At 49.4% G+C, this 14393-nt stretch overlaps 7 protein-coding genes and 1 non-coding gene across 8 annotated transcripts; 5 read left to right on the top strand and 3 right to left on the bottom strand.

The window, feature by feature from the left end:
• Nucleotides 1–330: 330 nt before the first annotated feature.
• On the top strand, nucleotides 331–822 carry TrAtP1_003775 (uncharacterized protein; the record flags this gene model as incomplete). The annotated part of the gene is made up of 1 exon (XM_066112027.1): nucleotides 331–822. One exon carries the CDS (start codon nucleotides 331–333, stop codon nucleotides 820–822), a length of 492 nt encoding a protein of 163 aa, XP_065968109.1.
• Nucleotides 823–1158: 336 nt separating this feature from the next.
• Nucleotides 1159–2042, top strand: TrAtP1_003774 (uncharacterized protein; the record flags this gene model as incomplete). Its single annotated transcript, XM_014087422.2, has 3 exons — nucleotides 1159–1190; nucleotides 1276–1655; nucleotides 1753–2042. The coding sequence occupies 3 exons, from the start codon at nucleotides 1159–1161 to the stop codon at nucleotides 2040–2042; spliced, it is 702 nt and encodes a 233-aa protein (XP_013942897.2).
• Nucleotides 2043–2175: 133 nt separating this feature from the next.
• Nucleotides 2176–3186, top strand: TrAtP1_003773 (uncharacterized protein; the record flags this gene model as incomplete). Its single annotated transcript, XM_066112026.1, has 2 exons — nucleotides 2176–2419; nucleotides 2477–3186. 2 exons carry the CDS (start codon nucleotides 2176–2178, stop codon nucleotides 3184–3186), a joined length of 954 nt encoding a protein of 317 aa, XP_065968108.1.
• Nucleotides 3187–4012: 826 nt separating this feature from the next.
• Nucleotides 4013–4120, bottom strand: TrAtP1_003772. Its single transcript has one exon. It is a non-coding gene; the product is annotated as a tRNA-Leu (tRNA).
• Nucleotides 4121–6566: 2446 nt separating this feature from the next.
• TrAtP1_003771 (uncharacterized protein) lies at nucleotides 6567–6939 on the bottom strand (the record flags this gene model as incomplete). The annotated part of the gene is made up of 3 exons (XM_066112025.1): nucleotides 6567–6702; nucleotides 6770–6865; nucleotides 6935–6939. The coding sequence occupies 3 exons, from the start codon at nucleotides 6937–6939 to the stop codon at nucleotides 6567–6569; spliced, it is 237 nt and encodes a 78-aa protein (XP_065968107.1).
• Nucleotides 6940–9950: 3011 nt separating this feature from the next.
• TrAtP1_003770 (uncharacterized protein) lies at nucleotides 9951–11301 on the top strand. Its single transcript, XM_014088217.2, has 2 exons — nucleotides 9951–10723; nucleotides 10794–11301. Exons 1-2 carry the CDS (start codon nucleotides 10060–10062, stop codon nucleotides 10829–10831), a joined length of 702 nt encoding a protein of 233 aa, XP_013943692.2. The 5' UTR covers nucleotides 9951–10059; the 3' UTR covers nucleotides 10832–11301.
• Nucleotides 11302–11702: 401 nt separating this feature from the next.
• On the top strand, nucleotides 11703–12215 carry TrAtP1_003769 (uncharacterized protein; the record flags this gene model as incomplete). Its single annotated transcript, XM_014088154.2, has 1 exon — nucleotides 11703–12215. One exon carries the CDS (start codon nucleotides 11703–11705, stop codon nucleotides 12213–12215), a length of 513 nt encoding a protein of 170 aa, XP_013943629.2.
• Nucleotides 12216–12355: 140 nt separating this feature from the next.
• Nucleotides 12356–14148, bottom strand: TrAtP1_003768 (uncharacterized protein; the record flags this gene model as incomplete). The annotated part of the gene is made up of 5 exons (XM_014088153.2): nucleotides 12356–12489; nucleotides 12567–13267; nucleotides 13332–13400; nucleotides 13469–13946; nucleotides 14016–14148. The coding sequence occupies 5 exons, from the start codon at nucleotides 14146–14148 to the stop codon at nucleotides 12356–12358; spliced, it is 1515 nt and encodes a 504-aa protein (XP_013943628.2).
• Between the last annotated feature and the right edge of the window lie 245 nt (nucleotides 14149–14393).

Here is a 14393-nt window from a genome sequence, read left to right as displayed (position 1 = left end):
CCTGTAAGAGCAGGTAAAAAGCAGGTCTGTGGCGGCCAACACGTGATCGGCCTAAACCCACGAATCAGCAGAATTTTCGTCGCGCAGCTTTACGCCCGCGGCACGGCGAATACGCTTATTGGGGATTGAGTTTTGTGCATGCTTCTTTTTCCCTCCTTCTAAGCCCGTGGCTAGTCACTGCCAAAAACTGCCAAAAACGCGCATCTGGGCGCCGCATCCTCGCCGTGATTCGCCCCAGACACTGCGGGCGGAGGCGCTAGGCAGTCCCCTGCGCCGTCTGCAAGCCTCGGTGCGTTCATGTCTGGTGCATGAGGCCCTAGAGCGGCGAAAATGCCCCCTGGGCCAACGCCACACTTTGCCCTCGCCGCGCGCGCGACCATCTCCGGGCAATTTCCAGCCTCGACGAACCAGGCTGCGGCTAGTAAATTGCGCTGCGTCGATTTGCCGACCCGCTCGCAATCGGCACGCCGCATGCCGGTGGCTTGGAGGACGGAGTTGCCATGTTTTCTTGGCAGACGCCGTCTCGCGGTCCTAATTCGTTTCGGGCCTTTGGAGCGGGCTGGATCTCACAGCGCGACAAGCCTCGAGAGTGCGAGCGGCAGCAAAAAGTTCCAGAACAGGGGCCCCCTGGCCACCAGCCGGCTGTTTTGGGGCCTAGCTCAGCCATCGCAGCCAGGCATGTACCGTGGACGGGGCCAGCGAGCGAGGGGCCGGATCTCAGCGCACGAATCGCGGCTCAGCGAGGCTCTCTATGACGAGCGACACCATCGGCTCAGCACCCAAGACAGCGAACTCGCCGCGTGGTGTAACTTCTGGAACTGATCCCGTGGGGAAGAGGCGACAAGCGAGGCCACACAGCGTGGCTAGTGCACAAGCTCCTGGGTCCTGGGGCAAACTCACATGTCCCCATCCTGATAGCAGCCGCTGGTGGACAACGTTGCAATGGAGACTGGCGATGGAGACTCAGACTGGACTATCCTGCGTAGCCCGATTTCCTTAAATCATTAGCATCCCGCCGCATGCGTTTCTTGCTTTTCTCTCTTCTCTCCTGTTCCTCCTTCATTCACTTCTCGGCTCGTCTGCTCGTTCTCTGAAGGGGCTTGCCTTGGGTCTGTAATAATAGCTGGCTGAGGAGTAAACCACAGTCGGATCGCAAACATGGCCAACAACCACGAAGACACCGCTGCTGAGTAAGTCTCGAAAGGGGAGCTGAAGAATTTTCTTCCTCTCTGCTGTGTGCCGATCGTCATATGCTTACATATCCCGCCCAATTAGGCTCCACGAGGAGTTCAACGAGCGTGCCCACCACGGCAACGAGGTTCACGATCTCGCCGGCGGCTTCATTGCCGCTGACGAGAAGAAGGACTTCACCACTCTCTCAGCAGATGGTGCTGAGTCTGGTCCCACTCCTGACGGCGAGGAGCCCAGCGACTATGAGAGGCGGACTCTGCGCCGTATTGGCGAGAACCTGCCCGCCTCCGCCTTTCTCATCGCCATTGTCGAGCTGACAGAGCGTTTCACTTACTATGGTGCCTCTGGTCTTTTCCAAAACTACATCAGCAATGGTTCTCACATCACCACCGACTCTCCTGGACTGGGCATGGGTGGCCAGGCCGCCACTGGTCTGAACCTGTTTTTCCAATGGTTCTGCTATGGTATGTGATACTGGCTCTGCTCTGCTTATACGCCGGTCGCGTGACTGGTTTCGAAGAGAGCAATGTTTGGCTAATTTCATGATTTCTTGGTACACAGTTACTCCTATTCTCGGTGCCATCATCTCTGATCAGTATCTCGGCAAGTACAAGACCATTATGCTCTTCTGCTGCGTCTACTGGGTTGGTCTTGTTATCCTGTGGACTACCTCTCTGCCCGTTTCCATCGCCCACGGAGCCGGTCTGCCTGGCTACATTGTTTCCATCATCATCATCGGTGCCGGCACGGGTGGCATCAAGTCCAACATTGCCCCCCCTGATTGCCGACCAGTACCAGCGCCGAACCATGGCCATCAGGACCGAACCAAACGGCGAGCGAATCATCATTGACCCTGCCATCACCTACCAGCGCATCTACATGATCTTCTACTGGTGCATCAACCTGGGTTCCCTGTCTCTGATTGCCACTCCCTTCATGGAGAAGTACTGCGGCTTCTGGACTGCCTTCCTCATGTGCTTCATCATGTTCAACTTTTCCATCGCCATTCTCGTCATCCGCCGCAAGTCATACATCATCCACCCGCCGCAGGGCTCCATCATCACCGATGCTCTCAAGGCCCTTGGTTTGATGATTGTGGCTCGCAACATGGACGCCGCCAAGCCTTCATGGCGTGAGGCCAACGGCAAGACCAGGCCGGTCAACTGGAACGACCACTTTGTTGATGAGCTCAAGCGTGCTATCCGTGCTTGCAAGGTCTTTGTCTTCTGTAAGTCTTGATTGATAATGACTACATCTGATATCCCCAAACTAACATGATGATTAGACCCCGTCTTCTGGGTTGGTTATGGCCAGTTCTCCACCAACTTCGTCACCCAGGCTGGTCAGATGAGCGGCCACGGCATGCCCAACGATTTCATGCAGAACTTTGATCCCATCTCCATTCTCATCTTCACCCCCATCCTTGACCTTCTCGTCTACCCCGCGCTCCGCAAGGCTGGCATCAACATCCGCCCCATTGCCCGAATCACCCTGGGTTTCATCTTCACCTCCCTCTGCCTGGGCTATGCCGCCATCGTCCAGCACCTCATCTACAACTCTGGACCTTGCTACAAGGACCCCCTCAACTGCCCTGCTGGCACCGTTGACGGCCAGACCGTGCCCAACAACATCCACATTGCTGTTCAGGCGCCCGCTTACGTCTTTGTTGGTCTTGCCGAAATCTTCATTTCCGTCACTGGTCTCGAGTACGCCTACACCAAGGCCCCTCCCACCATGAAGTCTTTCGTCCAGAGTCTGTACCTCTTCACCAACGCCTTCGGCTCTGCCATCTCCGAGGCCCTCGTCTCCGTGTCCAAGGACCCCGAGTTCGTCTGGATGTACACTGGTGTCTCTGCCGCCAGTTTCATTGTTGCCATTGTCTTCTTCTTCCTCTTCAACCACTACGACAAGATGGAGGATGAGTCATTTGAGCTGGACCGCGAGCAGCCTACTGTTGCTCCGACAAAGGAGGTTGAGTACGAGGAAGCTAACTAATGGAGCGAGGGTGGAGTTGTGTAATGAAGTGGATGTAGATACCAAAGTGTATTTTGTAGTATTAGTATATAATGAATTATCAAGCAAAATTAGCATTGTACAGCAAGCATCAATTTGACCCCCACCCACTGATAAGAAACTTTCCATGGCCTGACTCTTGCTTCCCGTTGCCACCTCGAAATGGAGCGATGTGGAAACACCCTCACAGCAAAAAAGCTGCTGCTCAGCTTAGCTTCTCGAACATTTCTATGCATAAAAAAAATTTCTCTAGTACGGATAAAATAGCTCCGCGCCAGTCCCTCGTAAAGCGCCAAAGCCCCTGGTCCCACACTGCCGAGGCCGACTGCACTATAAGACGCTAAAGGTCGCTCCATATTGGTAGTTCCTAGCACGGCCAAGCTTGCCAGTCTTTTTATCTCCGTAGCGCGCTACGTGGCAAATTGTCCGAACGCGTATTGTTAGCGCCCAGAAGTAAGCGGTGGTGTTCCGCCAAGGTAAAACCACGTTTGGCCAAGAAGCGCGGCGTCTCTGCCGAGGGAAAGAGAAAAAAACCACGATGCCGGGCTGGGCCGCCTTGGCCGGCAATGTGGCCGGCAATATTTCCATCGGCATTGGCCTCTTATGACGATGGACGGCGCTTGGCAGTTCTTGGCAGATGAGATGCGCCGTTGTGGGAATTACTGTGCATGTGAGAAGAAGACGAAGAACGGGAGAAAGGGGTAAAATGTCCTACTAACGCAGCTAGAGACTAGTCTGATTCATAGAGAGAAGCTAAAAAAGAAAGAATATAAAGTTTGTATAAGTAATAAAAAAGAGAAAAAAGTAATGACACCTGAGGGATTCGAACCCTCGCCTATTTCTAGACCGCGAATCTGGAGAGCTGTTGGACAGCAACACCTGAACACGGCGCCTTAGACCACTCGGCCAAAGTGCCTTGAGATTTGATTGACGGTTGGTGTTCTAATGTGGTCCATACGGCGACTTTGCAGCGAAACCACCCAACAGAGACTCAACAAAGAGGGATGTTGGAGTGCCTTGCTCCCTCTACAAGAAGCAAAAATTTGGTATATTATTGTGCTCCATGAAGAATTCAATCTATTCAATTACCAATCTCCTTATCTTTGCTTTTTCTGAAAATGAAAAAAAGCTTCTCCCCTGATAGAACTTCACTCACTCGTAATCGCCTCATTTGAGCACCCCATTCCAAATGTATCACTCTAAGCTTATAACAGCTCTTTTCCGCAAAAGTAGAATCTATGACGCTTTCTTTCATTTTACAGCACTAGTGGTTGCTCATTTGAAGCTTCCATGGCCGCTACAGATAGAGTCAGACTCGAGTAGCCCTTTGATTGCCATGCCTTTGCTCGCCTGCGCAGACAACTTCAGGGGTCCAAAACTTCCAAATCTCCAAATCAACTTGTAGTCCTCGCCAAGAGAATTGATGTAGCTAGGATTAGCATCCAGCCACGTTAACAATGGCTGCTCTCGCACTCAGCCCTATGAGCCGCACCTGTGCTGAGTTTACATGTAGCATTCCACAAGAGCAAAAAGAGATATAGGCATACTTACGAGTCAATATACACTCGTTCTATACCTGAACGATGCAAACTATATTGCCGGAAGATGGACACACCCGGGTCGCACTGGCGGTCCAAGTTTGCACTAAAACCAGCCTGCCAAGGCTCACCTGCATCCATCTAGACGACATTAATCCATCGAAATGATATTAACCCAGCTAGACAAGTTTGGTCAAAACTGTACGATTCAGCCGAGTTGTACAATCGGTTAAGCTTAGTTGGATTTGCAAATACGACCGCTTGGTAACTAGTCTACCTCGTATCAAGCTCGCAACTACACACGCTATCGCGAAACCTTCAAGAAACACAAAAAGAAAACAAAACAAAAAAAAAGTAAAAACATACAACAGCCGGTGTTCACTGATGGTCAGTCACTCAACTACTAATCTGCCTCTCATTGGCTTGACTCTGGGAGAGCAGACGGGACCCCGAATTCTCCACTACCTATGGTCATATATGCTTAAATTATAGCAAAATTGCTTTATATATAAATATAATACAAGAATAATTAGTAATACTATCTAACAAGGCATGCAACCCTGAAATGGACCTTGACTGGCTGTCTTTATTTAGACTTTGGAACCCAAGATACGAGTACAAGTTCGTCTGGTCGTTGGAAGTATCTCAGTCTGAATACTATACCTACCATGCAGCAGGGCGGGGTTAATACCCGAGGGTTCGAGTTGTGGTCCGCCAGTCTCCCAGTTCAAGTGTTTTGATCCAAGCCAGGCCAAAGGTATTGCTTGCTTAGTAGTAAAATACCTCGTCACGTTTAGATGAATGCAAGTATCTAAGTCTCGCCAAATACAGCCGGGCTTGCAAGCACATTTACTGCGGCAAGGAATCTTAGCAAACATGGCCTTCTTGCATAGATACTGCAGTTTATAAGACTCATCAAGTCTAGTTAGTGGCCACTGGTTTCGGCTCCGTTTGATGATGATGGTTGTCTAGGGCCCTTAGTGACATTACTATACTGTTGCTGCAGCCATCTTGGATATTCCTCTGTTGTCTGTTTACATTTCTGTGGCGTGACAGACGTCTGAAGGTAATGACATCGCAAACTTGTCAATGGTAAGCCTCGAGGTCCTGCTCCTGCTTAATATTCCTTTATTTTTATGGCGAAATAAGAGCAACTCCTACCTTCTATAGTTGTCTATTTGCCACTTGTAAATAGTAGGTATATAAGAAACATGTGGCAGATGGTTGAAGGCCCCTTTGCAGCGGCTGAATAACCGCCTCATGCTCGTTCCCCACCGCCCACGATAGTGGTGTCTCTCCATATCTATCCTCAACATGTGAAGCGCAGCCTAAACCGCGCTCATCTCACCACCATGATAGCTCCAAGTTGGGCCACAGAGGCCGCGGACCATAGTACAGGTCATATAATATAAAAGATCAACGCCGGACGTGATCCGCCAGCATAACGGTGAGAACACGACGCACGCACGCGCGAACAAATATCAGACCGATATGCACTCTAGACCACTGCAGATCATCCGATTACCTTGGTGTTGTGAATACAGGGCAAAGTAGAGCGTAACGCAACGACGGAAATGTCCGCTGCGGAACGGGACGGGATGGCGCACGGTCACAATAACAGTCAATACATTGAGTCAACCAATCATCGCATTAAACATCTAGTAGCTATTTGGACGAAAAAAAATTACGTGACATCATGATAATGGCCATAACGGCCGCGACCCACAATGTCCCCTTGTACACTATGCCAGCCCTACAGTTATAGTCAGTAAAATAGCTGGCTACTAGAGTATATCATAGGAACAACACTTACACCGACGACGCCTAGCGTTCGGTGGCGGGGGCAGTGATGGCGGCATAGGCCGTGGTGATGACGTCGGTGACGGTGGTGGTGACGGCGGCGGTGGTGGTGGCGATGGCCGGGGCGGTGGAAGCTGAAGGGGAAACCCCTCTCTCAAGACTGATAACGTCAGTTAAACAACTCTATTCAGATCCAGCAGTAGCAGCAATAGCAATTCTAGACTCACTCAGAGGGGGTGGGGGTGGTGGTGTCGGGGACGGGGTGTTCGAGGTAGAAGGGGGTGATGATGCCTCTGTCCTGAGGCCCCATTAGGATTTGTTCGCTTTATGTGAATACAAGTTAGCAACAGCGTACGGATACTTGGATTGTAAGATGGTGAGAGGCTACATACGCCATTGCTGCTGCTACCGAAGAAGAAGAAGAAGAAGAAGAAGAAGAAACAAAGTAAGATTGCTGAGAGTTGGATGGATTCTAAATAATTCCAAGGCCGGACATGGCTTTCCATTAATTTGACTTTCCATTATCATCCCATTGTCGCTTTCCGTCTGTACCTAGGCTGTCGCGGTCACGGTCACAGAAGATAAGGCAGGCGAGCCAAGGTATATGCCAGTAGTACTTGCCTATTTCAGGAGGCAGGATAAAGACGATCCAACGTGGCTCCTACCCCAAGGCCAAGGGTACGTAAACACTATCCCATATGTGGTGGATTTTGGCGACGTCGCTGTCTTCTCTCCATAGGTACATCGTCATAATGAGAGAAACGCCAAAACTATCAAGCCGGCCATTCCCACAAGAGAAGATTTACTTTTGCGTCGGGCCGATTTCTCTGGATATATAAAGCAAACGTATAACCACATGTTGCAAAGTTTCAATTCGCCAAAGTCAGCCATTTGATGGACAAGACACTTGCACAATCATCAACCATGAGTGCAACATCATCACTTTCGAGTGCAGAATCCTTAACCACGGGCGCAGAATCATCAGCTACATCTACGCCTGTAGACAAACCTCGCTGCACGCACTATATCCCCTGCCACTGTCCCTCGCTTCCCAAGCACGCTTCTCCGCCGCTGGGAGATGAATCGTCTCCATTGTGGCTGCGAAAACCTCACGAAGACGAAGACCATAACAAGACTATAATCGAGCGTACGCAAAGCTCGAATTATCGCCGGATAGCGGCCGCCTGGCACGATGCGCGGTTAGCTAACAAGATTGGTCGTCCATTAACACCACCCAAAGTACGATCATTCCAATGGCTGATATCAGCTGATCTTACTCCCCGGGGATATGAAGATGTTGGACAAGCGCCATGGCGCATGCTTATACGGTCCTATATTGCGGATCTCCCTAGGCAATTGGTTGCAGGAGACATCAGTTATAAGTCTGTGTATTTATGGAAAAACTATCCAAGACATCTAGGCCAACTGTATAACCGCACAGAGCTTGACAGCGCGCCTCCTGAGATAACGTGCGGGAGACGAGCAGTCTTCTCCCAATATCAGAAGGATTATAATCGCAGCTTAATTGGAGACTGGCTTGTTATAGTTTATATTTGGGCCACTGATAAAACATGGATGGAGAGGACTAAAAACTTTCTAGACTTGGTCTCTCATGATAGTGTGACTAGGTAAGTGATTGGAGCTTATGCCCTGCGTACCATATTATCTTAAAACGTCACTTACATGTTATTTCCTCTAGTATTCGCGCTTGGGAATTTGTTAATGCAGTTGACGCTCCTACTAAGGTTCCACACCTATTCTACCAATGTCAAAGAAGGGGCTCCGTAGAGCAGGATGCTGTATACGCTGGGCAGCCGTACCAACACTATAACTCTGTTCAGATAAAGCCTGGAGACCCTATACCAGCTAGACTCGCGGGACTGAGAAGTTTGATGAACGGGCGGGCAAGACATTTGTATTGTGCGACATATGAATTCGAAGAGTGTCATGACAGGCACTCATATAAGCGTGCCCCCTAGGGGGTAGAGCTTCAAAGACACTTGAATTACCATAAGATGCGGGCTTCGTCTAATAGATCGACTCTTGAAAAAATATCTACGTACAATTATATACCATGATTTCAACGCTGCACAGATTTAACAGTCGTGTACTTTTAATTTTAGAAGCCAAAGGCGCCGAATATAAAAGACTTTGAACCGCGTTATAGAACTCGACGGGATCCTGTATATTCTAATGGATATGGTTGTATGTGACAGGCCGCACACGTAACCTCTTCTAAGTTAATGCGTTCATATAATCCTGGTATCCCGTATTTTCCAATGGATATGGTCATATGTGCTATAAGGTCGGCTGATTCGAGCTTATAAGAGAAAATGACATAGATACTGTAAAAAAAAGCAAAAGAAAAGACATACAACAGCCGGTGTTCGCCAGTGGTCACCCACCTGACTACTAATCTGCCGGTTAGTGGGTTGTCTATCGGGGAGCAGACGGGACCCAGAATTCTCCACTACCTATGGTCGTATGTGATTGAGTTTGGAAGCAAACCAGTTTATCAGACATGCAACCAATGGTTTACTATGCTCGTACTCTTTAAATTATGTGTGGCATGCTTGTAGTTCAAGTTGATCATGCCAAACGTTGCTATCTTACTGGATATATACCTAGGCATATCTCATCATCCTCCGACGTATACGAATCTTAAAAGCTTCCGCCATAAGCTGAAGGCAAGTATTCAGCTTGGTGGCTCAGAGAGTTCCAAGAACTGAAACTTCGCTAATGGTGTGTATAACTTTTCTTTACAGGTTACGATACACGATGACACGCGGTGCTCTTTGTTTGTCGTCACCACAGCTAGGAGCAGTGCCATAGTTGGCTCTCACTTCCCATTTAGTGCCGTCTAGTCACTCATAGCGCCATGTTCGCAAGTAATATGTGAGTCTTTCTTAATAAACTATCCAAATAGAATGGCAGGACTTCAACGGGTCGCCTCCAATTTTTAGACAGCTCGATAACCGGCGTGGCATGAGCCAATCCACAAAGTCAAGTATAAAGCCCCGTCTAGTAATTAGCACGGCTATATCATGATTAATGGTGAAACTCAGTTGTATCGTTAACTGTGAAATCTGCAGATGGTTTTTTTCTTTCTTCCGTGTTTTCATTTGAGAGAGATTCTTTAAACACCAACGAATTCTTCATTGATATCGCTTGCTAGACCAGCACCTTGGTAGCTGCTAAGACAGGGCTTGTGCTGGGAGAAACCCGCCTTAGTCATCTACGGCCCGAAAATGGCTATTCCGCTGCTTTCCTTCAGCCACTGACTAATTCTCGAGCGCTCATTGGCTCGGCTGAATCCGGGGACAATAGGTACTTGGGTACCTCTCGTAGAACGACCATGACATGATCGTTTTCCGCGGTTCCTGGAGCTGAGCCGAGAAATTGATTTCTAACATCCGCATCTACCCTCCCCACCTTGAGCCCCCAGAGCTTGAAGCCCCAATCCTTTCGACGCTGTACACCAGCATGCACTGCGTCCGCGCTGCATTTTTATGATACAATGATGAACGTCTCTTACTCTACCGGCCGCGCTGCGCTGCGCCTAAGCCGCTCTTCTTTCCGCCACTTGTGCGGCTCCAGAGTCGCCGGCTTTGCCTACCACTCGTATCCTTTGCCATCCAAGATCCCTGAGCCTCCCAGGAGCGACGATATCTCCAAAGCATCCATCGCCCAGCCAGAAGCTTTACCTCGAGTCCACGAGACACGGCCGCCTTTACAACACGACGCCGCAGCCAAGCCAACAGCCCCGCCTCAGGTCCAATCTCAGTCAACGCCTTCTCCGGCAACATCATCAGCTCCTACAACCCCCAAGACCAGCGAAGCCACTGCGCAAAGCGCAAAGCCCGCTACACGGCCCCGTTCCAAGCTCCGACCTCGCAAAGCGGCTATGAAGCTCACCCCCGCTGCTGTTGATCAGCTTCGCGCACTGCTCAACCAACCTGACCCAAAGCTCATCAAGGTCGGTGTACGGAACCGGGGCTGCAGCGGGCTGGCATACCACCTGGAATACGTTGATAAGCCTGGCGCTTTCGATGAAACGGTGGAGCAAGATGGTGTCAAGGTTCTGATCGATAGCAAGGCGCTGTTCAGCATTATTGGTACCGAGATGGATTGGGCAGAGGACAAACTGAGTCAGAAGTTTGTGTTCAAGAATCCCAACATCAGTATGTGATCTGCTGCGCACATTTTGCATTGATTGATTGTCTTTTGGAATCGATGACTAACTGGTAACAGAGGAGCAATGTGGCTGCGGAGAGTCATTTATGGTCTGAGAAAAAGTGGGAAACTCCAAATGACGATGCCAACGACCAGGTGCCGAAGCGGATACCGAGACAGACATACAGAGGAATTGTACGATGGCGATATTAGAGAAAAGAAAGTTACGGAGCAGGATCCTCGTGAGAGAGATCTGCTCAGCCAGCCCGCACAAGGGTTTCATATAATAGTGTTGATACAAGAATGTTACGAGCACGGGAGTAATTGGGCAATAGTATTATGGGGCATTGATACCGGCGTTAGGTTAGAGGTACAAGATGTCCTTGATCAAATACATCTCAAATACATTTTTATGAGCAGTCTAGCTGGAATGAAGTACAAAGTGAGATGTACCTATCTAAGCTGTCCACGATTGATATTATGACAAGAGTCATTTTGTGTGTTGCAACAGCGCGCGGAATGGCAGCAACGGTTTGAGTCACAGAGCAGCTTATTGCCGAGGTACCTTGAAGCTATGATATCTTACACATTTCGGCGCCTGTCATTATAGAGTTATCCTGCGCTATATCGGGAGCAACGCCATCCATCCAGTGGCGCTGATGTCACCGCAATTCCATAGCAATATCACGTGACCCGGCGCAAGCTGGGCGTTGCTATCAATATGGCCGCCGCCGTCAATTGTTGCGTGTAATCTCGACGCGTAGCAAGGCATGTCGCCTATGCCTGTGAAATATATATTTGCATGTGTGCACCTGTAGCCCAACTTGAGACCATTGTATTTCACCTGAATAAAAAAAATTACCCCAGCATCAAACATTCGAAAAGTTGAATTGTATCTAAGCAACCACTCACACTTGTTCAGTACCATTCATCCCAGTCCCAACCATTTACACTACAACCAGCAATATCCTCTCTCCAGCATCAAGCATGGCACCGACCATCCAGAAACGCAACTTGGCAATGGCAACTGCCACAAAGGTATCACCAAACTCCAGAATCCAAAAAATTACAAAGCCTAGACCCAGAGTTCTCAGCAGTGCAACCGCCATCAACAAGAAGTCAGCATCCATTCCCGCAGACATGCAACCACAGCTGCTTCGTATAGCCGAAAGCCAGCGCACAGATTTTGAGAAACGCGTGTGGACAGCACTCTGCCAGATTCCTCGCGGACGAGTCACCACATATGGCTTGCTCTCTGCATATCTGGGGACATCGCCGCGAGCCGTGGGCAACGCGCTTCGGCGGAATCCGTTTGCGCCTGATGTGCCGTGCCATCGTGTTGTGGCGACGGGAGGGACTTTGGGCGGCTTCAAGGGCAGTTGGCCTAAGGACGGAGAGGGAATTACGATTACGGAAAAGAAGACGTTGTTGAGGGGAGAGGGGGTCAAGTTGGATGACAAGGGGAGGGTGCTGGGAACAGTTTGGTCCAGTTTCGAGTAACAGACGCATGGGATGAAGAGACTGTGACGATATGATGAGAGAATTGTATGGCGTTTACTGGTATTGCTTTACGATTTAGGTGGGATCACAGCTATTTAAATTACAACATTCTAATTGACATGATACTTGAACAAAGGATCTTATTCCTCCCCAGGCTTGTAGAGTGCCATGGGAACTCCCAGAGCAGGTGTCCCAATGAGATCGACCTGCAGCTTCTGTGCTGCCCAATCACCACGATACTCGATCCTTTCATACCGCTGTGCTAGACGGACCACTAGAGAGAAAAGACGAGCTTCTGTTAGCTGACTCATTTGCATCCGGGGTGGAGTATTGGATTGTATCTCAACTTACAGCAAAATGCCATTTCGGTCAGGGCAAAGTTCTGTCCAATGCAGATCCTAGGGCCTCCCGAGAATGGAATGTACGTCCAAGGCTTGGGCGTCCAATGCTCCCATCTTTCAGGGCTGAATATCTTCAAGTCTGCAAACTGCTCAGAAGTCGGTGGATACAAGTCGGCACAAGTGTGCATACCAAGCACATTTATCGTCACTGAATCTCCTTTGAGAAGAACGACTTCAGCTTCTCCGGGCCTACCGGGGATCGTTGTGGTCTCCAGAACCTGGCGCATATTAAGAGGGACAGCCGGATGAAGCCGAAGGGTCTCGTTGAGGACGTTTTTAAGGTATGTGAGGTTTTTGAGTATCTCGTAAGTTGGCGTCGCCTGGGGCCCTAGTTTGTTCAAGACCTCTTTGCGCAGCTTGGCCCACATCTGGGGATAATTTGACAATTCGTACATTGCCCATGATAGGGTTGCTGCTGAAGTGTCCCTCCCGGCAAATAGCACAGACATGATTTGATCTCGGATTAACTTTGGATCTCTGGTGTAGAGGGCGATGCTATGTAGGAATGAGAACTCCAAGTCCGATTTGGACAGTTCCTGGAGTCGTGTCGGACAGATGGCCAAGGTTCGTGCGATAATCGGTTCAATAAACTGCTCTATTCTTTTGATTGCTCGGTAGTATTCACCTTTGGGGATCAATGGCGCAATGGGACTGTTGGGAGTGAGTTGAGTATGCATCCCGGTCATTGTGGTGAGGCAAGGGCAGGTATACTCACTTGAGGACAAATATATACATTTGCAAACGCTGAACTGTATGTATCGCACTGAAGACTTCATTGTCTGGACTAGAAGTCAAGTGTTAGTAGATTGTAACTGTCCGAAGAGTAAATTGCACTGGAGTGGAAATCCTTACAAATCTAAACTGCCCGCATTCTCTCCAAGCAAAAACTCAGTCGTTGTGTCCAACGACCAGCGGTAGAACAAATCTTTCAAGTCAACAGTGGCTCCTGAAGGGGGAATCTTTGAGACGAGTTTGTCGGAGCAAGCATCAAAGATGGCCAAATCGCGCAATCTGTCCCTGGAGAACATGGGTCTGATCATGCTACGGCTATCGTGCCAAAGCTGGCCATCCACGCCAAAGATGCCGTCTCCAAGAAAGGGATACCATAGTTTATGCCACATGGGCCCATGTCCAAAGTCTGGGAATTTTGTTGCCAGGATCGCCTTGATCTGTTCCGGGTCTCGGGTGATGAGGACTCTCTTGGAACCTGTAAGGCTGAACTCGGCAAATGTCCTTTTTCCGGGAGGTAGACTGTCCAACTGGCCAGTACACCAATCGACAAGTCTGTTGTGATACTGATTCTTGCCAATCTCATAGTATAGCTTGGAAGCTGTGATATGATTGGGGAGGATTAGACGACATTTACCAATGGAAAGGAGAAAAGGATGGGTTAGCTTACCCGATAGCAGATTGCCTGCCAAGAGAGGTGCCCGAGCACCGCCAGCTCTCCTAATTATGATATCTGAGACACGATGGCGAAGCCATACTAGGACAGTGATGATCGGTATGAGACCGATAAAGTAGAGAGCCATGACCAAGGAAAAAGAAGATGCATGAGAATGACAGGACACACGGAAGCAGACGAGACTTGGAGAGGACGTGAAGAAGATATACGATACAACAATCTACGTGACTGACCGCTCGATCAGGAAGAAGCGTTGAGGTTACACAAATCACTCGACACTAAAGAGAACATGCGGCCAATATCGCGACCAGAGCGCGCCAACTGTACCATGAAAGATCTCTCGAGCTAGACCGTAAAGACTAGGAAGAAGCT

This window comes from Trichoderma atroviride, chromosome 2 (assembly GCF_020647795.1).
Source record: "Trichoderma atroviride chromosome 2, complete sequence".
Lineage (NCBI taxonomy): Eukaryota > Fungi > Ascomycota > Sordariomycetes > Hypocreales > Hypocreaceae > Trichoderma > Trichoderma atroviride.
Note: the sequence above shows the minus strand (reverse complement) of the source record. Positions and strands in the feature narration are given on the sequence as shown.

What these genes read in the sequence shown, in the direction of transcription:
- TrAtP1_003770 (XM_014088217.2), top strand. Translation starts at nt 10,060, where the DNA reads ATGATGAACGTCTCTTACTCTACCGGCCGCGCTGCGCTGCGCCTAAGC. An exon ending in GTTCAAGAATCCCAACATCA is followed by an intron (nt 10,724 to 10,793) that starts GTATGTGATCTG and finishes AACTGGTAACAG; the next exon opens with AGGAGCAATGTGGCTGCGGA.